The 25,763-nt window shown below is 32.7% G+C and overlaps 2 protein-coding genes across 2 annotated transcripts; both read left to right on the plus strand.

The window, feature by feature from the left end:
• Positions 1-7,825: 7,825 nt before the first annotated feature.
• Positions 7,826-14,724, plus strand: LOTGIDRAFT_153922 (hypothetical protein; the record flags this gene model as incomplete). The annotated part of the gene is made up of 4 exons (XM_009059919.1): positions 7,826-7,854; positions 7,982-8,097; positions 8,154-8,681; positions 13,283-14,724. The coding sequence occupies 4 exons, from the start codon at positions 7,826-7,828 to the stop codon at positions 14,722-14,724; spliced, it is 2,115 nt and encodes a 704-aa protein (XP_009058167.1).
• A 4,148-nt stretch (positions 14,725-18,872) lies between these two features.
• Positions 18,873-23,588, plus strand: LOTGIDRAFT_153923 (hypothetical protein; the record flags this gene model as incomplete). The annotated part of the gene is made up of 4 exons (XM_009059920.1): positions 18,873-19,209; positions 19,297-20,097; positions 21,985-22,223; positions 22,644-23,588. 4 exons carry the CDS (start codon positions 18,873-18,875, stop codon positions 23,586-23,588), a joined length of 2,322 nt encoding a protein of 773 aa, XP_009058168.1.
• Between the last annotated feature and the right edge of the window lie 2,175 nt (positions 23,589-25,763).

Below are 25,763 nucleotides of genomic sequence, written 5' to 3' on the forward strand. Positions count from 1 at the left end.
TTCATGATCTAAAAATTGAACATGTTTTCAAGAACAAGGGCAATAACTCATACTCAGTATTATTCAGTATCGCCCTTAAGAGTTCAAAAGAAGTGTATGACTGAAGGTTGAATATTTCATTCTGGTGATTGTTACTGTACTGCTAAATATTTTTATTCAAAATCACAGCTGCCAGTAGGCGTACATTACCTTGCCTGGCAAGCTATCTTTTAATTTCAATATCAAAAAAAATTTATTCTAGTAAGATTTGAGCAAAACATCAGCAAAAACGTTTTCTTATGATCAAAAACTGAATAACATTGTATTTATCTTTTTTTATAATTACAGTTGTATTAGCCGGAACTGCAAGTGTAGAACAACTTTGTGCTTAGCGTTTCTTTCTCCAGAAAATATTAACAATTTGAAACCATCCATGCATTAGGGCATTTAAAGTGAGCCAAGCATTTGCCCATTTTTTATGAGAGATGATTTCCCTTAGCCCTATTATAAGTCCGCTGTAACGTGCATATTTTATCAAAAGACTACGCACACTTACAACATCAGTCGGGACACCTCTAGATATGTAAATCTTTGGCAAAAAGCCCTTACATCTTTGTACGATTTTTCTAAACCTCGAGTTTTTTTTATAAGAATACTTTATTGTTCACAACAAAAAAAAACACATTCTTTACAGAATCATAGTCAGATGATTCCTCAACGGATAAGGCTGAATAAACTTGTTGCGTCTTTTCCTTTAAAACAGTTTGTAACAGTAAAGTCCAGGACGGTTTAGGCCACTTTAGATTGAGAGCTACTTTTTCAAAGTGTAAGAAATACTTATCAATTTTTTTTTATTAAATGGAGCAACACGTCTTGCGTGACGAGTAACATCAAAATTATCAGTGGATGAAGAATTTGAATTGTGTTTTAACTCATTCTGAGTTCTTAATTCCATTTTTCTCAATCTAAATTGCATTTCTCTTTCCTCTCTACTTTCCTTAATTTCTGCCTCCATTTTCAGTTTTTCAAATTCCATTTCTAACCTTTTCAACTCTATTGTTTCTGAATTTCCAGTTAAAAGATTTATGGCAGTATCATTCAAAATTTCTTCATCCACAAGAAATTCAACTAAGAATTTCTTAATTTCAGATTTTAACATTAGTTTTAAATTGATGATCATAATGTTTACACAACAAAATTTTCCCTGATTTTCTCAAAACACGAATTTGATCCTCAGAAGGATTCTTAACAAAATCTTCAAAATATATGATGGTTCAAAAATCACAAAATTATAAAATAATGGATTAATAGGTAAGATGTACAAACTTATATACAAAGTTATATTCTTTTCCCGGACAATCCCCCAATTTCTGTTACATGCAAGGGGTACATAAAGTTTACAGCGGTGGTAACAGAAAATAACAAATGAGTTAAACAATACAATTTTGAATAATTAAACCATGATTCCGTTTACACGCTATCGCGCAATTTGATTGGATAACAGCGGTCACCTGAATTCGGTTTATATCTGTGTAAACGGAATGTAAATATAAGCTCCGCCCCTTACAAACTACTTTTATCATTGAGTTTGATTGACGTGGCCACTACACAGCGTCGATGTCTTTCCTTCGAACGACACCAGAGCCGATTTTGTGCCTTGGTTTGTTGCTACTTTAGATAAATAACTAAACACGTGTTCGAGTTGATTTAATTATAAGGAATGACCTGAACACTTTTTCAGCTTATCGATGTATAAACAGAAAAAACCTGTGTACACTTACGTATAAACCGCATACACAGTTTTTTTTCTGTTTATACATCAATAAACTGAAAAATGTTCTGGTCATTCCTTGATTAATTTGAAACCATTATGTAATACGGACAGTTTTTTCATTAATAACTAAAGATTCTAATCAGATGATTCACACACATAACACATATCCTACAAAATGCAGTTGGCTGGAGTTGTCACAAATCCTATATTCAAAATCCACCATTCTTCTACCTCAAATCCCACAGAATTACCACACAGTAAAAACTACTCAATCACTTCCTTCAGATTAAACCAACACATCTTCACAAGTGAACTGCCATCTTCAACTGAACTTATTCAACAAAAGCATGCTCCAGCCACCTGCCTTGAAGTAAATAATGACTGGGCAGTATCAACTAATAACTAAATATATTAATACAATGTGTAACTTATTACAATATCTGAAATAGAGGGTCATAATAAAAGCAATTGTTAAGCTTTATAATATATTACGGTCCACCAGAGATATATCTACTACGGACACGTTTCTAGATATTAACAGTCTTTTCCAATGTATCGTATTCGTATGGTATTATTATGCCATATCGTATTGTACAGTTCTTTTTTTTCTTTTCAATTAAAGTGGATGGCCCAACATTTATTTTTTATCATTCTTATTTCAGGAAAGGTGTTATAATGGTGGGAATTATCTTAATAACACTTGTCAATGTATCGGTAATTATACTAGTGATAAATGTGAGTCACATTATTTCCTTTTCCAAGAAATCATAAAACGTCGTGCGTCAGAATCATAGAATGATTATTGATTATTGCGTGGCAAATCAATTTATTTATTTTTTTTTGTGAACGTCTTTTGCTCAAACTAAAAATCGTAAATCATTTCTATTTGCCCCAAGATCTTTAAATGAGCTGCAATCAAAAATGAATATCGTAACTGAAATTTTTGCTAAACCGGTATTGACAAATTGCATAATGTGCATGAAATTTATTTGGAGGCTGTAGAGCTGGTTAGACTAATTAACCTAGGGTTTTTTAGGTTCTTTGAAATTATATTTATCGAATGCAATTGAAAAAATTGAAAATTTACAAAAATTTTAAAGAGAAGAAAATTTACATGAAAATTCTCTAATCGATCTGAAATATACAGGATATAATCGGACGGTAATACAAATAAAACTGCATTACCTCAGAGTTCGCCATTTATCGTCCTATTTGTATGAATTTGGTGTCTATCAAAACCTTGCAACTTTATCTAAAACTTGTTGGGATCAGAATTTTGCTTTTCGATTTTATTTTTTTATATCCGTTTAAATTTTTTGAAAATCTAAATGTCTATTTCTCGTGACCTATAATGACATTGATTTTTTCAGTGTAGAATGTGAATGTAGGGGTGGACGTCCCTAGACAAAATCGAAAATGGTATAGCATAATTGTCTTCACCAAACATTTTTAAATGACCTGGAATCAAAAATGAATATCTAAAACTCAATTTTTGCTAAACCGGAAGTGTGCCATTGCATGATGTGCAAATATTTTGCTTCAAGTCTGTAAGGCTTATTTATGAACCGATTTACCTCAAATTTTCTTTAATATGTTATAAGACGTGTCTGGTGAGGCTAAAATGAATTCAATTTTGTAATTATTTTTGTCAAAAAAATTTGAATCCAAAATTTTCAAAAAAGCTCAAAATTTCTAACTCAGCCGCTAATTGTCCGATTGATCTGAAATTCACAGGACAGAATGTCCATACAAATAAATTTATACAATCAAAATTTTTCTATCACTTTCAGTTTTTGCGTGAGAACTTCCGGTTTTTTTTAAAATCATGCCTGGTACTACCACTTCCGGTGTAAATTTCAGATGTTGGCAAAAACCATATTGTCTGTCAGTCATAATTAGAATGCATTTAGCAGAAAAAATCCAAACCGGAAGTGATGCATAAGCCGTCGCCTCGGAATTACCCATTTTAGCAAAAAATTAATTAGTCCTCCATTTTTCATCCGATTTTTATGATTTTGGTGTCTATTTAAACCTTGTAACCTTGTCTACAGTTGTTGGAACAGAATTTTGAATTTCGAATTTGAATTTTTTTTATACTCGTTTGACCTTGACCTTCGATGACCTTGAAAATTTCACTGTAGGATGTTCTTGACCTCAGCTATCCACGGGTGTACTCATATTGGTTGAAAAATATTAACTTCCGGTTTAATAGCCATTCAAAAATTAACATTTTTGACAACTATGGACGGCTGTATGACCTTTTTGTAATAAACACAGAAAATTATTTTTTTCAATTTTGTAATTCCCTTTTGATTATCTTTTCAATGATATATGACAATGATTCATTTAAATATGTTTTAAAAATATTGGGTTTTTTTTCGACTGAGGGTTCTAACTTACAATGTAAATAACACCTAGCAATATGGTTTGTATATTCAGGATCTACTAAATTTTCTCTTTTCATCGATATGTGACATGGGTGGGTTAATACAAAATTGAATTTGTGAAAATAGGCATAAAAGTGTTAAATGTTTATAAAAAATGTGATAAAAATCTGTAGATTGTGGGGATTAAAATGATTGACAGGTGTTATAACAGGTTATATAATATGATAGGAAAGCTATCCATATGAACTTTTGACATTATGATTATGTAATCTTTTAACACTTAAAAGAATAACTTTTTTTTTTCAATTTTTTTTTTAATTTTCACTTACAATAATTTAACATACACTCATATAGAGTAGTGAATTTTTGATAAATTAACCTGTTCGATTTTTTTCTGTACCATTAATAGAACTCTATCTGCAAGATACACACAACAGTTTTAGTTATGGGTGTTAGTTAGGCTGAGGGAATAAAAACAAACAGCGGGCTGTCTCTAGCAAACACTGACCGTGGAATCAGAATACAGAGCGGGATTCTAACCCACTGCACATAATCGCCTAGCAGGCACCAATTCAACTAGCTTCCGACTGCGCTAATCCTTAGCAATAAAAAGAAAGTGGCAATTTTATCTTCTGCTAAGATTATTATAGGTCATAAATAAATTAATCTGATTACACTATCTTTCAACTCTATGATAATTCAGTTTTTTTTTAATTTTTTGCAAAATTTCCCCTTATGATAATAAAGCATACACTTATTTAGAGCAGTGACTTTTTGATACATTAACCAGTTCGAATTTTGTCTGTTTGTCTGTACCATTAATAGAACTCTATCTGCAAGATACATTATACAGCAATTTTTGGTTATTGGTGTTATGCTGAGGGGATGAAAGCAAACAAGATTTATTGTCGTCTGTTAAGCTTATTATAGGTCATAAATAAATTAGTCTGACTACATAATCTTTTAGCTCTATAATAATTCACATGTTTTTTTTCAAGTTGTGCTATATTTTCACTTACAATATTTAAACAAACGCTCATTTAGAGCAGTGAATTTTCACTACATTTACCTGTTCGAATTTTCACGACCTTTGCAAAATGACCATGACAATACACCTCAAATTCCCGACATTTTATATGATAAAGGTCCAAGTAGCAGAGTTCGCACTGAAACTAATATATGCACTATTTCGAAAAGTGATGCTATTCCCTTACTTCGATCTCTGAATGAAATACAGTCTCAGGTTTTTTATGACGTTCGCCAGTATTGTCTGAAAAAAGTTAATGGTATAAACCGCGATCCATTTAGAATCTTTGTTACTGGCTCAGCTGGTACTGGTAAATCTCACCTTATCAAATGTATTCAATATGTCTCGAATTTTTGCGAAAACTGCGGAAAGTTTAGATGACATCACTGTTCTCTTAATCGCACCAACTGGGGTGAGTGCTCTTAATATTGGAGCGTCAACTATTCACAGCAGTTTTTCAATAAGAAAGGGGTTCTCATTTCCACCGTTTCAACCATTGGGACAAGAAACTATTAATACATTAAGATGTAAATATCGCAACTTACAAATATTAATTATAGATGAAATTTCAATGGTAGATCATAAGCTTTTTGTTACATTCATGGGCGATTAGGGCAAATAAAGGGTACCGATGAGTTATTTGGAAATATCTGTGTCATATGTTTTGGAGATATGTGGCAACTAAGACCAGTTAAAGGTAATAGTTTATGTCATGAAAGTGTCGCTTAATGACGCTTAAAACCACATGTGTTAAAGTGACTGATACACCATTAGTGTCTTGCTTAAAAATAGGTGTAGGGTCAAAAGTTATGTTAGTAATTAATTTAAATGTTTCTACTGGCTTGATAAATGGAAGTTTTTGGTCAAGTAACATTCATTCAAACTGATCAGAATAATCAAACTGACAAAATTTTTTTAAAATTTGATAATGCTAAAGTTGGAATAAATGAAGGCAGTGTTCCACTTCCGCCAAATGTACCACGTTGTAGTATTGGTATTGAGAGATATGAAAGCCCTCATGTTAACTATAAGGGCGATGTTAGACGCCAGTTCCCATTACATCTCGACTATGCAGTTACTATTCACAAATTACAAGGTCTTAGTCTCAATAGAGGCGTAATATCACTTCATAAAATATTACAAGGTGGTCAAGCCTATGTTGCGTTAAGCAGAGTTAAAACATTACAGGGTCTTACAATACAAGATTTTACAGAAAAAAACATATATTGTGATGAAAAAATTGAATCGGCATTAAGAGCAATGTATACTTTTTTTAAACCCGAAAACGAGACCATATCAACTGATTCTAATATAATTTTACACAATGTTCAGGGTTTATCTATTCATATAGAGGATTTACAGAAACACAGGAAAATGCTACAAGGTGAAATCATTTGTTTAACAGAAACATGGCTAAATAATTCAATAACTCCAGCAAAACTAAAGTTAAATGGTAGGAGTATATTATAAGCAAAACAAAAATATCAACATTTTAAAATTGGGAGTTTTAAATATAGAACACATTGCTTTGAATATTTTGGATAAAAATATTAACGTAATTGTTATCTATAGACCACCCGTTTATCGATTAGATTTATTTCTCCCAATGTTAGAAAGATTATTAGTTGAATTACAAGAATCTGGTTCAGACTATGTTATTATGGGGGATTTCAACCAAAATATCTTGGAGGGTCATTTGTCTATACTGAATTGTTTTCAAAAATTTGGTTTTCAACAACTTGTTCAGCATTACACTACTGAAAGTGGGACACTTCTAGATCATGTTTATATCAGTAAAGAAATTCCGTCACATAATGTTCACATTTCACACATACCTGAATATTATAGCTACCATGAAGCTATTAAAATAACCATACGATAAGTTATATTGATACAAGATTGAAATTACCCTTTCACAAAACATTTCATTTAGCTTGGCTCTTTACTAAAAGTGGTCGAGTCAACACCGTGCTTGAGAGGGTTTGAAGTTCAAAAAAGTCTTACAGCTATCAGACAAAGTATCACGGGCCACGCTCAGTGCTTTTCACAGCTCTAGTTTTTTTTTTTTTTTTTTTTTTGCATACAAATTCCAAAAATACCTCTATTTAAAGCTGTGAATTTGCAAATTATCAAACCGTTCGAATTATTTTTCTATCCTAATTAGAACTCAAATTTCAAAATACTGTCTAATGTTTGTGAAATATGCAAATGTTTCAACAGGAGTGTATCTTCCAAACCTAAATTACCAGAAGATATAAATTGGAGAGTACATTTTCTTTCAACCCTTCATCATAAAGACTGCCAGTTGCTCATTTCATGGTCACAAAGTGGGAATTAATTTATTAATTTAGTTTTAAACGAACTAGCCTTATACTACTATCGTACACGTAACGAACATGCTACTCTTTTACTCTCCTATCTAAGTTACGTCCCTTCTGTCGCTACAGTTGACACTCAGCAGTCACGCGTCCACGAAGCTCCGCAGAGTTTTACCTCAATTTATGAGTGTGGTGAATAATTATACGTTACGCAGAAGGAAGCAAACTAAAAATATCATGGATTCACCCAGGGGAGAAGAAATAACCCGTGCTTCTCAAAGTTCTAATCTCCACGACAAGGAATCCGAAGTGGAAAAGCTTGCTGATAGTTGGAATCAAAATGGCGGCGCCCATGGCCAAACTTCCGATGTAAACACAATGGATGTTGACAGCCTCCAACAACAACTCGAGGCATTGCGTCTCGAAAGAGAGAAACTGACTTTAATTAGACAAATTAGAAAAGAAAAGAAAGCTATCCTGAATCTTCAAATTGCAGAGGACGATCTAGATCTTTCGTAAGGAGTCACGAAAAACCTGAAGCCAATATTGATGGTGGTGCTGCGGCCGTTGCTAACGAGCTGCCCAACAGTAACATAACCAGGGAATTTACAGGTACATCTCAGACTTTTATCCCTATTTACAGTACAGCCCATCCCATTATAGCTTAGGCAGAAATCAAAGATCTCCTAGATATATCTGTAACTACGTTTGGGAGGATCCCTTCGAGGGCAGTAACTCGGACGATGTAATAGCCTTTACCACAGAGGGACAGATCAAAATAACGAAGAAGACGAAACACGACAAGTTTTCTGTAGAACAGTGGGGTTATGCCAACCTGAACATTTTGAAGGACATGATTTCGAGTGGAGAATTGGACATCCCCGGCATTTTAGATTATTTAGACTATTCTATGGGAGTTTTTCGTCTATTTAACCGTCATATACGAGCTAGTGTACTCTTATATGACAAGGAATATAGAGACTTACAAGCCAGAATGAATTTCCCATGGGGCACTATTCGACAAGACCTTCATAACTTTCAGTTGCTTCCGAAACAGACTTTGGACAATCTTAACAGAACCAAGAAACTAAGTAATTTTGATCAGGCTTCGCGTAGAATGATTCGTGGACCTGTATCTCCAGAGGGAAAAGAAGTTTGCCACAGGTTTAATAACGATAATTGTGAAAATGCCAAATGTAAATACGCGCATATTTGTTGCGTGTGCTTCGCTTCTCATGCTGCCACTCATCATGTGTCAAAAAAGTAGAAACTTGTTACCCGAGGTCTAAGGTGTGCTTAGACCCTTTGGCTTGGGAATCCCTTCTTCCCCCTGATGATCTTGACAGGGCTTATATCATAGATGGAGTCACTGTTGGATTTGATATTTTTGATATTACTCCGGTTATTAATACCCCAGTTGAATGTAATAACTACTTTTCTGTTCATAATTCACGGGAACTTGTTGAAAAACAAATTTATGAGGAAATGTCCAATGGGAACTACATTGTTTTAGACCATAAGCCTGTTATCGTGAGTGCTTTGGGAGGTATTCCTAAATCGAATGGAAAGATCCGCTTGATACATGACGCTAGTAGACCTGTGGGTAACAATATGAATAGTTTTGTGACTGACACATCATGTACGTATATGGACCTCTCGGAGGCGAGAAAATATATTAAATGCGGATCGTTCCTTGCAAAAGTTGATTTGAAAAGTGCGTATAGATCAGTATGCATCCATCCTACTAACTATAAGTATACTGGCTTAAAGTGGCAATTCAGCGGTGACGACAAAGTCACTTATTTATCTGATACAAAACTCCCGTTTGGGGCGGCAAAAAGTCCCCAAATATTCCAAAGGCAATCATGTGGCAAAGATATCGTATACGTGTAATTTCATATCTGGATGATTTTCTCATCATAGCGGACACCTACCAAATGTGCTCTGATGGGTTTCAGAAACTTATAATATTGCTGCGCAGGCTTGGCTTTAGTATCAACTGGAACAAGGTCGAGGGTCCTTCACAGCTTTTAGTTTTCCTTGGAATCCTCATTGATACTAATAATTACACTTTATCTTTACCGCAGTCTAAATTGGCTACGTTCACCGATTTACTTAAATCATTTTGTATTAAAAAACGTGTTACGAAGCTTCAATTGGAATCATTATGTGGCAAACTAAACTGGGCTACCCAGGTCATATGTGGTGGGCGAACATTTATGCGCAGAATATTGGATTTGAAGAAAGGTCTTATAAGGAAAAATCATAAAATCCTTTTGTCACACGATTTCTTTAATGATCTGAATTGGTGGTTGCAGTTTTTGAGCACATTTAACGGAACCATGCCTATAATCTCGTTTGATAAATCATATGTGACAGTACAAACCGATGCCTCAACTCCTGGTGCAGGTGCCTATCACCAGGGTGATTATTTTTACATTTTTTACACTGGCGTCTTGATATACCACACTGGTCAGATTGCCACATCAATGTTAAGGAAGTGTTAGCCACATATTATTCAGTGGTTCGTTGGGGATGCTTATGGAGAAACCGGCGTGTGCTGATATATACTGACAATGTGACGGCTAAAGCCTCTGTGAATAAAGGCACTTCCCCCAATTCCACAATTATGTTTTTACTTCGCCAGATGTTTTGGCTCTCCGCAATCCATAACTTTAGTCTTCATGCAATATTTATTCCGACGCATCGAAACGTAATTGTTGACGCCTGCTCTCGTCTTCACGAGAAAGGGAAGTTATCAACTTTATATGATCTGGTACCATCTTTGAAGTTTGAACTTTTTTCATATGAGAAACTTTGTAACCACATGTCTGTGACACAATATCTTAATATCCTAAACCAAATTCACCGCGCTGCTGGTTATGCAGATCCTATTTCTAATGACTGGAACATTCAATTTTTAATGCGAGGTGTCAAAAGAACATTAGGCACGGCTCAAAATCATGTTGATTCGATGAGTCCTAATATTTTACTCAAACTTTACTCAGTGTTGAATCTCTCTTTATTTGACCATTTAACCTTTTGGTGTATATGTTTAGTTGCCTTCTTTGGTCTATTACGTTTACACAATCTCGTTGTAAAATCGGAATTTAATCCTTCATTGGACTTGCGTCGAATAGATCTTATACCAGACCCCTTTGGTTATAAAGTGGTTTTTCGTACTTCTAAAACAGTACAATTTCGGGAAAGAGATCAAATAGTTTTTCTTCCCAGGCTACCTGGTCACCCACTTTGCCCTGTGACCCCTTTGCAAACTATGCTTACTTTCCAACCACAGGCAGATGTGTTCGGACCCCTCTTTACCACTCAGTGTGGTGCTCCTTTTAAATATGCATTTTTTTGGCCAGGCTACACTTTCTCAAGTTAGCAGGAATAACCAACCACAGACTTTCGGGTCACTCATTTCGCAGAGGAGGAGCAAACTGGCTCCACCACTTGGGTTTTGATGACTCCGCCATTAAAGACATAGGCTTTTGGTCTAGTGATTGTTTTAAACGCTATTTGGACCCAAAAACTGACAAGCATGTGCACATCATGACGCAATTTGGTATTGCACTCCCGAACTCCCTATAAGGCCGTAAGCCGCATTTTTTTTTTTTTTTTTATCTAATTATCTGTAGTTAATTCACATCATTATCTTTATAATCTTATATATATATATCAACTTATTTCTCATATTGACTATTGGATCTGGGGTTTGTAGCTCAAACTTACACTTTTATTTAGTTTAGTTTAATCATATTAATTTATTAATTAAGTTTTATAATTTGTGTTTGTTTTGATTGTATTAATAAATTTTGTCCCACCTTCATTTCTCGATTATTGCGAAGTGATAATTTAAATTGTAGACTTGAAAGCACCAGAGTTTAAAGATTTTGGTTTCCGACAACTTCTTCCCTAACGAAGGTGGGATCCATAGGCCATATCAGTAAAGATATCCCGTCACATAAAGTTAAATTTGCACACATACCTGTTTATAATAGCTACCATGAGGCTATACAAGTAATCACAACGTTATATTAGATAAAGATAAATATACCTTTCAGATTTGATAAAACTGCTTAGTTTCCTCTTCTGTTTACTTAAAGTGACTGAGGGAACGCCAAGTTTATAGTACAAAAAGGGTAGTGCAAAATCGAGATAGCAGGCCTGTATAATCTGAAGATAGCAGACCCTAACTAGAATCCGCAGACCCCCTAAACTATAATCCGCAGACCCAACTAGAATCTGCAGATCCCCTATACTAGAATCCACAGACCCCATCTAGAATCTACAGATCCCCTATACTAGAATCCGCAGAATCCCTATACAGTAAAAACTATTAAGAGACCACGCAGGGGAAAATTCAAAAACGGTCTCTTACTGGAGATGGTCTCTTATGAAAGAATTGAGTCGGCTGAAATAATTTCATTCATTTCCTTTATTTCATTCTATGTATTAGAAATCCGCGCGCTCACCACTCATAGCACCAAAAACAATGTTATTCCTTTAACAATGGTCCGTTTACTACGGCATTCCGGGCGCGACAATCTTTAAAAAAACTCCCAAGTTTCACACTTTTCCGATCGGGAGAAACATTGCTCTCAAAATTCTCCTTAATTTCAGCTTTACGCTTCAGAATTCTCTGAATTTGGGTCTTACCAACACCTATTTCATCGGCAATTTGTTTTACAAGCACACCATATACTCCAGGGCATCAACAGCAGGCATTTAAACCCAGTACTGTTGCACTGACATTTGTAATTTCCACTCTGACCTGGATGCAGAATATTTTTCCTATGGAAGCATGCATTTCATGTGTCGATAATTAGACTTGGAGATGGTCTAGACATCCACTGGTGTTTATTGTATAATAAGCGATATGGAAGTTTTTACTTGCAAAGTATAGCAAAAACTGCTTTATGAAGCTTTGTGGGTTGATATCCTTTGATGTTGAAAATGAGAAGAGTTCAAAAACCGTTTGGTTATGATATTGAAAAACGAAATGACAACTGTTTTATTCAAGAAACGTTTTATTATAATATTGTGCATTATGTTTGTATAAATCGGATTGTTGGAAAAACGATTCATCTTTCTCAGTCATATTAATTTTTACAGCGTTGAAATATACAGTACATTTATTTTACATAGTAGGCTATCTATTGTTCTGCGGATTGTAATTGGGATCTGCGGATTCTAGTATAGGGAGTCTGTAGATTCTAGATGGGGACTGCGGATTCTAGTATAGGGGATCTGCGGATTTTAGTTGGGCCTTCGGATTCTAGTTTGGGTCTTCCGATTATACATTGCTTACAAAAAGTCTTTAAGCTATGGGGCAAGGTATTATATACATGGTTTATATACCAGATATTTCAGATTATTAAGGATTACAAAAATTAGAAGAGTATCCGAGTTAAGTCATAATATTACTGTTGATAAAGCAGTTATAAATGACAATTTTCCATGAAACTAAAAATAGGTCGACAAGGCTCATAGATTTCGCTTTTCAGATTCCAAAATTCTGGCGAAACCTATCCAGAATAATGTATTACGTGCTTATACTATAACGACCAATCAGACGCTGATAATACGACTCCTTGATATTTATCATCAGTGTTACCATGGTGAAAATTAAAGTTTGTAATTAAAACTTGCAGAAATTATGACCTAATTTTCACCTAGGTTAAAATAAAAGTTTTTAATGCAAAATAAAAAGTGAAATATGTCGTATGTGACCCACTGTATCAATAAGATATTGTTTGATAATGTGCTATTTATATTTTTTTTTCATCTACAGGTCATTGTAATTCTGGGAATGTGTGGTCACTGATATTGTCTGTCCTGCCCAATAGTTCAGTGGATTACGGGACAGGACAAGAGCTTTACAACTCGGTTAATGCTGGTAAAGGTTTAAAAGTCAGTATTATCAATGGAAATCCAGAATACACTACTATCTACAGCATTGAACACTCTGGTGCTTCGGTGTCAAACAATATTTGGGCAATTACAATAGAAAATGTTAAACTCAATCATCTGAATACAACTGATAGTTTCTTAGCACGGCATAGACTTGAAATAAGCTCAGCACAACCATACGCTTCTGAATGGTCTATGACTTTCAATGACAGAAAAGAAAGTGTTGTATATTTTGAGAACTTTGCGATAAAATGGTTCCAGGAGAATAAAATTGGATCATCTCCTTGCTTAGAAATGAAAAATGGCAATGTAATAATAGGGTCTATGACTAATTGTCTAAAAGATATAAACAAAGGAGCGGACATGTATCTCAATGAGGAGAAACGCACAAATACTAAAGCAACATCGGTTTTGTCTACTGCGACTTATTTGGTTGGCTATAGATACCCTTTACCGGCTCATCGAAAGCCAGCAGATGTTTATTACTTTCCTAAACCAATTTATACCATAAACAATATAGAGTTTAGTCACGGTACTAACAAATATCTAAAATGGTATGTTGGCTCTGCCAAATACTTAGATAACTACACAACAGCTTCTCTTGCTCAGTGGCTTACAGATAATTGTTGGATAGAGAGCGCTTTCATTTCAGATTCTGGATACATTATATCTGGTTCAATATTACACTTACTAGAATCACTTAAGAATGGAATACCAATTAAAGTTGGATATAATAATTATATTTCTAATATTAAAGATGTCATAAGTATAAATAAAACTGTCATTGCCGTTATTGAAGATATTTTGGACGATTTTAATCTAATTGAGGGTATTATGATTCGTCGTATGGTATCTACATCTGGTTTAATAGTATCTGTATCTCACATCTTGGAACAAACCTCAACTAACATTTCAACCATTGAAACAGGCGGAACAAGGTGGTATGTTGAAAGTAGACAAACGTGGGAGAAGATACTGACGTTTGATGGGTCGAGAGATGTGGTATATGGTTCGAAAGATCAAGTTTATGATGCAGCTGTTAATGGATCAGGGTTTAGAATCGTTATAGAACACAGTGAATCTGTTTATCGATATGCTCCCATAGACATTGTACATGTCTATAACTCAACCTTTGTAGTTCTAGAAACAGGAATAATATCATCTATTGAGTTTGATGGTGATGAATACAGGTCATTTCAATGGGATGGTTTCTTATCAACAAATGGTGTTTATGAAACAGTGAAGTGGACAACTGGCTCTGATCTTTTACAATTTAGAACCATAGTAAATTACAATAGACTTGATGTATTTATTCAGAATTAAGATTTTCTTCGTTTCAATCTTAAATTCCTGTTTGGTCTGTGATTTTATTTGTATCATTTCATTATTTAAAGAAAATATGCGCCATTTTTTTCCATCAATAGTTGATACATAGCATGTTAGCCCCCTTCTCGCCAGCCCTAGCCTTTTTCCCCAAACTTGTCGTTAGCTTTGTAAACAGTTATTTTGGGCTCATGTTAGGTTCACGTTATGTTCTTGATGTAGGTTCATATAGGGATTTGTTAGCCAAAAAAATCAGTCGACAGATTTAGGGATAGGACAAATACAAATACATGCTAAAACTGAGTTGGTGTGGTGGTTACTAAACAAAACTATAAATTGGGCCAACTTAGCTGGAGCTTTTTGTAACACTTCAAATATGTCAAGATTCTAGATTTAGAAAAATAGCGGTTGGAATTGAGAATGTATGTAAAAATTGTAGATGTATATTATGTTTCACTAAAGTATGTTGTATACTCCCTTTGCTCACGTATACCCTTTTTTTTACGCCAACATGGTCGTATATTGTTGTCGCCCATGTCCGTCGGTCGGTCGGTCGGTCAGTCCGTCCGTCCACAGTTTTTATCTGATTTTAATGAAATTTGGTGTGATCGTTTATATTCATGATATCTTAGTTCGAATTTTCGATAAAGAGTTTTTGGGTTAATGCCCTTGACTTCCGAAAAACGCGTCAAAATTTGTTTTTGAACACAATACAGACTACAGTTTTCATCTGATTTTAATGCAATTTCGTGTAATCATTTATAATGATGAGATCCTGGTCAAGATAGAATTTTACAATTTTTCGATGAATGGTTTTTGAGTTATCGCCCCTGACTTAGTAAAAACACGTCAAAATTTGTTTGTGAACACTATAATGACTACAGTTTTCATTTGATTTTAATGAAATCTGGTGTGAACATCTATTAAAATGAGATCTTGGTCAAGTTTGAATTTGATGAATTTTCAATTTATGGAATTTGAGTTAATGCCCTTGACTTAGTAAAAATGCATAAAAAATTGTTAGCAGTTTATGTTAAAATTTTACGAAATTTTTGTGTTTGATTATATCAACAATATCTTGTACAAATTAAATTTTTGGTACGATTTGACACGCGACCACCTTTGATATACTAAAAATTTATCAGGGAAGTGACCGTATCTTGCTAGGCAACCACTTGTTGAATTAATACCGTATTTTCCGAAGATAGAATTTTTTAAGACCAGCTTGATTCAACACGATACATAAATTCAGAAAAAATTGTTGTTTGGTTTTTTACTTTCATCAGTGCAGAATTTGACAGGCACAATCTTCTGCTTACTCTCAGACGTAATCTTTAGACGACCTATTCATCACCGATTTACATCAAAGGTGCTGAAATTGACAGATATCATCATTGCTCATTCTACATATCCCGTGCTGACGTTCTACAATACATTATTCATGTTTTATCTTTTTCTATTGTTGCGAAATCTAAACACCATATCAGGTATATTTTGTCAACTTCATGGTATCCTAACTTTCTATTATGATAATAGTTTCAGCTGTAAGAATTCTATTTATTTTTAATGTAGTTTGTTACGAGTAAAAGAATAATGTTTTCATATAAAGTCTTAAAAGGGTAATTTGCGACACAACGTATAATAAATTGTTTATGGAATTATACCCCATAACCAGTCGTTAACACATCTCTAAAATATTGTTGTCAGCCACGTAATATATACCCATATCATCAGTTAAAAGAGCAATATTGTATTTCATAGAGGCCGCGTCACACTGTGAAAGATGCACCAGATGCACACACAATGAAGGAAATGTTCAAATTCGGGTCTGATCGTATTAATATCGAACCATTCGTGAGATATGATGGAAAATCTTTGGCATGCCAGAAAACTCTGACTAACGTTGCTGAGGTTCATTTCTCGTGTTGAATTCATGTCTTATGGCTGACACATTGTGAGTCTATACCTTGACTATTATACTAATGCGGTCGGGGCCTGATTAGTAATACAGGTCTTCGACCTCCTTGGAGGTAATGTTTGTCGATCTTCCATGAGCCATCGCAAGCCTTCATGTTGTGGGTAATCCCAAAATGACGTTATACAATCACGGAATCTACCCTTGCCTTACCATTCGGATATGATTTTTAGTAGTATATGAGCTTTCAATTTGTTCGCTCATATTGGTCGCATAGGGAATTCCCCTTTTCATGGGTTTTCCCCTTTTCATGGGGATTCCCCATGTCATTCCATTTCATTTCATGGCTAAAATCTAATTGAAAGCTCCCATAAAGACCTAAACATCCTACATTTCATAAATTCTTACAGCAAAAGACCTAAATTCTTACACCTATATTCCCTATATTTCATAAATTCTTACACCCCCCACATTTCATACACCAAAAACACCTTCAATCAATTTCCTACATTCCATCAAAAAAAGCAAATTAAAAATAACCTTATATAAAATAACATAACATTTTTAGTAGAAGGGAGATAACTCTTTTTGGATAAAAAAAAAAGACTAAATTAACTCATTTAAAAATAGGATGAGTTTAATTCTAAAACACGAACAACACAGATTCGAAGATTATTCGGGCGACGGTATCTTTTCTTCATTATTTTCTCTGGGTAAAACAATAATTCCAAAAGTAGCTAGCTTTGTTTCAAAAAACAAATCACTCATTTCAAGCGGAGCGATCGCTGAAGCGGGAAAGAGCATAAGCGACACAGTGAAACAATCTAACGAGTTGAAAGAATTAGAGATAATAAGAGAACTTCGAAACAGGAGATTAGAAGAAATGAAAGGAAAAGGTTTTAAAGTTATAGGATAAAAATGATTGTCGCTCACGCTCCAAAAACTTATTTCGGTTCAGGAGATATACAAAAATCATTGGGTTCTCTTCCTGGATTTCCATGGGCGAAATATCCCGGAGAAAAACATCTTCCGGTCATAATTACACTGGTCCAGGCACTAGGTTAGATCTACGATTAGACGAAAACAATAAACCCAAACCAGGGGAAGAACCAGTCAATAGAGTTGACGCCGCTGCGCTTAAACATGATATTTTATACAGAAATAAAGACATAAAGTTTAGACACGAAGCAGACAAACAAATGATAATAGAACTTGAAAATATTCCAAATCCAACTTTCAAAGAGAGAATGGAAAGAGCATTAATCATTAAACTGTTAAAAGCAAAGATGAAATTAGGTATGGGATTGGCGGATGAAATTCATAAAGAATTTAGAAAAAACTAAAAACTTTTTAAAAGTCAAAGTGTTTGAAAAAGATGAAATATGGTCAGCCGATTTAATTCATATGCCAGTCGAAAGAGGATTTAAATATTGCTTAACAGTTATAGATTTATATACGAGATATGTATGGGTTATTCCTCTGAAAAACAAAACGGGTTTATCAGTCAAACACGCATTTGAAACGATTATGAAACAATCTAACCGACATCCAGAAAAACTATGGGTAGATAAAGGAAGTGAATTTTATAACAAAAATATGAAATCTCTGGGATTTGAAATTTACAGTACACATAACGAAGGTAAAGCTGTAGTTATTGAAAGATTTAACAGGAATAGAAGATTAAGAGATGTAGACAAGCATTTACGCTTTAAATTTTTTAAATTTAAATGCAAATTTATGTTCAAAATATTATTGAATGTAATACAATTTTTTCAAACACAAACTACGTATATATTTAAAAAAAACCGATTTTTAAAAATGAATGAATTTCTCGATAAATATGGAACCGATACAACCACAAACTTTCAACTTATGAGATGGGCGAATGAGTTAAATATATCACCGTTTTATTATTGTATGAGAGATGAAATAAATGATCTCAAATATAAGAAAGGTAAATTTTACGCTATATCAAATATACATACTTCCGATCGAAAAAAGGAGTTCATCATTCTGCTTTGTACAAAGACTGTGACTTTTATTTCTTCGATTCTTATGGATTAGAACCCACTGAAGAGATAATACAATTGACTAATAAACCAATCAAATATTCAACATTTCAAATTCAATTACCGGGACAAAAGTTTTGTGGGCAACTTTCACTTTGGGTTTTATATCAGTTGAGTTTAGGAAAACAGTTTGAAGAAATTGTAATAAATTTAACTAAATGAAAATGGCGAATAAGTTTGGATTAGGTTCTTTATCTTTAGAAACTAAAAAACCTAACACTACAGCGTGGATAAATAAAGCGAAACCTTACTTTGTGGATCAAATCGGAGATACTCTTCAAGGTGATTTAGATATGAACAATTTTAGCATAACTAATTTAAAGTCTCCGGAAAACGATAATGATGCCATTCACAAGAAATATTTAATGGAACAATTAAATTTAATTGAAGTAAATAAAAACCATTTAAAAGAAAGAATAGGCGATGTGAAAAGATTCTTCAAACGTCAACTAAATAATAAAGATTTTATTGATGATACTAAATTACAACAAGAAGTAACAAGTTTAAAAAATTTTATTCAACAACAATTAGTCAATGTAGTAGATGAAACTCAATTATAAAATTTAAGTTCATTAATATCTAATTTAGATGATAAGATTACAAAGCAAAAAATAGAACTAATAGCCAATATTAATCCAGGTATAAGTGAAGACAAATTGCAACGGGAATTAACAAATATTCAACAACAAATACAAAACATAGACGAAATCAAAACCTATATTCAACAACAACAGAACATTGATGATAGTGTTATTCAACAACAGATAACCACTATTAATAACCTAGTTTTAAAACAGGATAAAAATATACTAGCATTAGAAAAAAAGTTTCTCAAGAAAGAATCATATTATTTCAATCTTCCATTAATGTTTTTGGAATTTTATAGGCCAACTATTACTGATAATATTGATAGAACAAGAGAGTATGAATATAAATTATATGGATTTACAGCAAATATAAGAGAATATACCACATTATATAATGATCCCTATAAAATATTTCATAATGTTAATGCTTTTTTTTTCAAAGGAAAACTTACAAATGAAATAACATTTCCTATACAGGTAAAAGTTGAATCAATATTCTTCAGACAAAACTCATATACATTTAGAAAATTTAACGCTCGTAAAGTTCTTCAGTTTATCAATGGTACAAAAAATAGCTTTAGAATGTTAATAATACCAGATAATGAAGAAGATGAACTTTCATTGAGTGCTTTTGATATGATATTAGAAACGGAAACTCCACCATCAATGAATATTATTAGAAATCCAGAACCACAAAAAAAAGATGTAAGCGATTATGAGTTTTTACGAGCAACAGACTTTGAATACGTAAAACTATATTTTGTTGATAATGATATATTTACCTCACTCGATATTCATAAAAGTAAAAAAAAATCAAAAATTTTTAATAAGAGATGGTGCATATGCTTTTATATCAATGTCTATTGATAAACCAAGATTTTCAGTTCATCTGAATAAGATTAATGATTCGAAAGAACAAATATCATTAGTATCTGTACAAGTTTTTAGTGATTTAGCTATATCAGAAATTCACTTAATTTAATACCTAAAAATGGAAAAATGGAACTCGAAAGAAGACAAAACTATATGATAGAAAAACAAAACGAACTAAAAGAAAAACTAAAACAATTCAACAAATGCAGAAAAACATGGAGTAAAATCGATTCTGTTTTCAAAACATTCAGTACAGTTTTAACACTAGGGATAACGGTGGCAACAGCCGTAACCGGTGGATTAATGCTTCCAATCATCGTCCCAACAGTATTAACCTCTTTCACTGCCGTTCAAACTTCATCTTGTGGTTTGATTACTTTAGGTTTTACATCAAAACAGAAAGCTTATTATAAAAGGAAAACAAAAATTTTAAATACATATCTTAATAAATTATTCATTTTTTTCGAAAGATCGAGAGAGGATAAGAACATAACCATTGAAGAATTAGAAGAATTCAATGAAATTTTAGATAAATTTGATGTAGAAATATCATCAATAAAAGTTAAAATTCCTAGTTAAAAATAGTTGCTTTAAAAATAGTTGCTTTAAAAATATGAATAAATTTATATCACATGATCTTTTTTCCAATGTTATTAACCAAGTCGTTAACGAATTTAATTCATTTAACGGACTAATTGAATTAGATGGAAAGATAACTCAAGATGGAAAATGCCTACAAGACATACAATTTTTAGGTTCTGATATCATTACTTTTGTCAAAGTCTTCACGCCGCTGGATAAAAAAACGTTTTTCACAGGAAAAATGATTTTCCATAAGTGGTAATCAAAGCTCATTATAATTTTTTTTTTTTTTCGAGACAATAAAAATTCCTAGTTAAAAATAGTTGCTTAAAAAATATGAATAAAATTGAAATTGTAGACGATAAAAAATTCATACCAGTGAAAATTTTAGACAAGATTATCTCTGATGAATTAAAAAATATGGATATATTCATATCAAATAAACTTTTTTCCGATGTTATTCACCTTATCTCTAATGAATTTATAACATTTAAAGGGCAAATTGAAATAGTTGGAGAGATAACTCAAGATGGAAAATACAAACAAGACATGAAATTTGTAGGTTTTAATACCAAAACTTTTGTCAATTTCTTCGCTACAGTGGATGAAAAATCATATGCCTCCGATTGGTATTTCACAGGAAAAATCATTTTCCGTAAAAACAATTTCAAAGAAATAAAAAGATCAAAAAAGGGTAGTGGTGTTAGCCTACTCAAAAAGATAAAAGAATATATCGGTATAAATTGTTATATACCGAGTGATGGATGCTGTTTTGTAAAATGCGTAAATTATGTTTTGAACAAAGACTACACGAGAGAATTTCAAGATTTCATCAACAGTTTTCAAAAATCAAACAGAAAAGGAGTTATGACAACTGCTAGAATTTGCGAATTCAATTAGAAATTTAATACTAATTTTCAAATATATATGCCCAAACATAGACATTTTCAACCAAAGAAAGTAACCGAAGAATTAGATTGGGTTTTTTATTTACACAAAGAACATTTCTGTTTGATAAGAAGAAATAACAAAGCTTTGGGCATTAAGGAAATAGAAGATAATTACGATGAAAACGTATGGAGAACTTGTGAAGATGATAATGCGGTAACGCAAGTTTCACTTCTAAAACTAAACGTTTTTCCAACCATTCCCGATTAATGTTTATACGCATGGGATTGCGAAACCTATTGCGAAAAAGAAACGAATAAAGCCATTCCTTATTGTTGTATTATAGTCAATTTGGAAAAACTGAGGAAAAGATTAGATGATTATAGTAAGACTCTAGATTTTAAGCCGTCAGATCCCATTTCAGAAGAATTTTACAACAAACTCATGACTAATATAGTAGAAATATTTGTAGGTACAGATTGTATAGATCAAATGTTACAACGTTTAGGAAAAGTAGATCAGAAAAGACTAACCTTAATTTCCCATAACGGCAGTGGTTTTGATAACTGGATCATGATCAAAAACGTAAAAAAACTAACACAATGCCCTTTAAAAACAGCTAGAGGAATTCTGTCTCTACCTTTAACTAATTCATTCACTAATGAATATTTACAGAAAAAATGGAAAAGACAGAAAGAAATAAAGGGTAACTCTAATTATTTGCAAAATATTAATTTCACATGTTCCTATCAACACGAATCATCTAGTTTGGCAGCATAGGGAAAATCATCTAATCTACCAATGAATTTGAGAAAGATCGAGGATGTTAATATTGCAAAATACACTAAAGATAATTGGGAATCTTTAAGACACGAATAGGAACCTTACGCTAAAAGAGATACTCTATGTCTCGGAGCTTGTTTGATAAAATACAATCAAGCCATGAAAAAAACTGTCTTACAAAACGTTTCCAATAATCTAACGGCTCCTTCTTTATCTTTAAAGGGTTGGTATTATTTATATCATTACGATAAAGAAATGGTTGAAGAAGAATGGTATGAAAGTACTAGAATGGTTCCGAAACGTACGGAAAAACAAAACGTAGAAAAAGTTTACTCGCATACTCATCCTTTTATAAGATATTTTATCAGACAAAGTATTAAAGGAGGAACAGTTTCAGCAAATCGAAAATCATTTGAAACGAATAAAATGGATGAGATCTGCGCCATATTAAAAGAATACAATGAAAGTGACACTGAAGGAATAATAGAATTATTCAAAGAATACAGTGTTAACCCAAAAGATAAAACGGAAGTTCACGCTAAACTCAAAGAACTGGACTATTCTAAACTAATGGCATTTGACGCTAATGGGTTGTACGCTTCAGCCATGACAGAAGGTGAATATCCTAAAGCGGAAAGTGCAAGAGCGTTTCTACTAGAAGAAGAAAAAGAATTTGTAAAACTGTTCAATAAACAAAAATTCAGACCTAGAACTGCTATTTTAAAAGTTTGGTTTGAATATCCCAAAAAAATGTTCTTTCAACCCATACCAGCTAAAGATAAAATAACTTTTACGAATAGAATAGGTCAGAAGGAAACTGGCACTAAAATCAGGTTCAGAAATGGTTTCTGTCACGACGTTTTAACATCAGTTGATATTCAAGAAATAGTGAAATCCGGTGGTAAAATTATTAGAATATTAGATGGTATAGTTTACGAAGAAAATTTTAAAACTCCACCATACAGAGATTATATTTTAATTTTGAAGGAATTAAGGAATAAATACAAAAAAGAAGGAGATATGGTTGCTAGTAATTGCATGAAATTATTAGGTAATTCCTTATACGGTAAATCTATTCAAAAGGATATAAATCATCGAGACATCTATGGAGTGAAGCGACTTTTAAAGCCAACTTCGATTCACACGTCAAAAGCTATGAAAAAGTAAATGATAGTCAATATATAGTTGAGATGAATGAAGAAGAAAAAGAGTTTGTTCCTTCAAAGGATTATACTAGATTAACACCCACTCATTTAGGTGCATTTATATTATCTCACAGTAAAAAAATAATGAACAATTTCATTCACGTAATAGATCGATTTTATAAGCCTGAAATATACTATACAGATACTGATAGTTTATACATTTCGTCTAGTAATTAGGATAAATTAAATGAAGCTGGGTTGGTGTCTGAAAACGAATATAGCAAAGGGAAGAATGATTACGGTGATGGTGGAATCATATTTGGTTTATATTTAGCGCCAAAAGTAAAATACAATATCATTTTAACTTCCGATGGTGTTTTAAAAGAAAAGAAAACGTTTAAGGGTTACTCTAACTATAAGATTAAGGTAAAAGACTACATTCAATTAGCTAGTGGACATGACGTAACGAATGAATTTAAGAAACCTTGGGTAAAAAGTTTTACTGATGGAATAGTTATTCCTAATGAAAAACAAAAGAAAGTTTTCAGAAGTTATCTGAATCTCGTTAAGAGAAAAGCACCAAACAGTGAAGGAATTATGTATCCTTACAACAATAAAGATGAGATGTGTTTGGATGAAAACTATGAATTTGATGATTTCGATTATCTAACTATTCAAGAAGAGAATGAAGAGTGTTATTTTTTTTGTTTTAAATGAAGTTGAATAACAATTTCCTCGTTACCAAAATCTATAAACCTATTTTTACCATCTTTGATTTCCAGATTTATATCTTTAATCATAAAGGAATTAAGTGGTAAATATGTCGTTTGAAATGGTTTCTCTATAATTCTATATCCTATCGGTACAGTGAATATTAGCTTTGTGTGGTGCTAAAGTGGATTGGGTGTATATTTTTTTATCAAATCCTAGTAAAGTATTCAATGAATTTTCTACGTTGAAATCAACTTGACTATTATTTCTTAATATCAATTTTATTTTGCTTAGATTCAAATTACCTTCGAATTCGATATTGTTTTTACCATTGACGCTTAATGGCTATGTATTCATAGCTTCCTGGTAGTAAACGTATGGTTTTGAATGTAGCTCCATTATCTGTTGATATTTTTATTTGATTATTTTTTTTCGTTGATATTTCTAATGGAATTTTATTACGCTTTTATAATCATTTTTATCTATGATACCTTTTTCTAGGAGTCTTTTTAATATACAATTCACTTCATTAAATTGTCTGTTTGATCGATGTCCTTCCTTCATTGCCGCTAATATTTCTCGTAATCTATTAAGCAATTCTTCGTTGTTGTCGGATAAAAACGTTATACCTTGTCCAGATACCATATCTTCGAATTCGTCTATTTCTTGTATGATTGGTGGATAATCATCTGCATAATCATCTGAATCCTCTTCATCAGGAATAACTTTATTCAAATATGTTTCAACTGCTTTCAATCTTCTTGTTTCGGGTCCTGACTTTCTTATTGCATCTAGAAATTTGGAGTATGCTAGTAAATCCTTGTAATCGGCAGTGCCAATATACCCGCCATTCATTAAATCTATTAATCCTGTCGTTAATGTAAATATTAAGTTTTTTGTGTCGATTTTGAATATAGGAGAATTTGTCCTAAATTTAATTCTAAATCCATTAAACAATAACCCCTCATCATCAATGATTGGTGTAATACTCTTTGGTAAATCTGCTTTAGGGTTTGAAAAAAGACGATTTATATCATCTAATGTCCTAATTATGATTTCATCATCTGTAATGGGAGGTTCTATAGGAGCTATGGGTTCTATAGGAGGGATGAGTCTCTTTTTAATATCCTCTTGAGATTTTAATATGGGTTGAAATAGAGTTTGTAGATTTTCCGTTAATCCGAGTTGTTGTAATCTGTTATTTTAAACTTGGGTCTTTATTTTATTCTTAGCTTTGATATATTCTCTATTTCTTTTTAAAATATTATTCCAATCCATTTTTAAAAAAATAAAATTAACATATATCGTTCATAACTCTTTCACCCGCAGGTTTTCTAGTATTTACAAATACATATCCATGATCATCTGGATATCTCCATTGAGCTTTAGAAACCTTTTTAAATGCATCTCTGTCCATTCCGTGATTTATCGATTGAACGATTTGAGATAAATCTTTGTCGTTTAATTTAAATAATAAAAACAATTT

This window comes from Lottia gigantea (assembly GCF_000327385.1).
Source record: "Lottia gigantea unplaced genomic scaffold LOTGIsca_4, whole genome shotgun sequence".
Taxonomy (NCBI): Eukaryota; Metazoa; Mollusca; class Gastropoda; family Lottiidae; genus Lottia; species Lottia gigantea.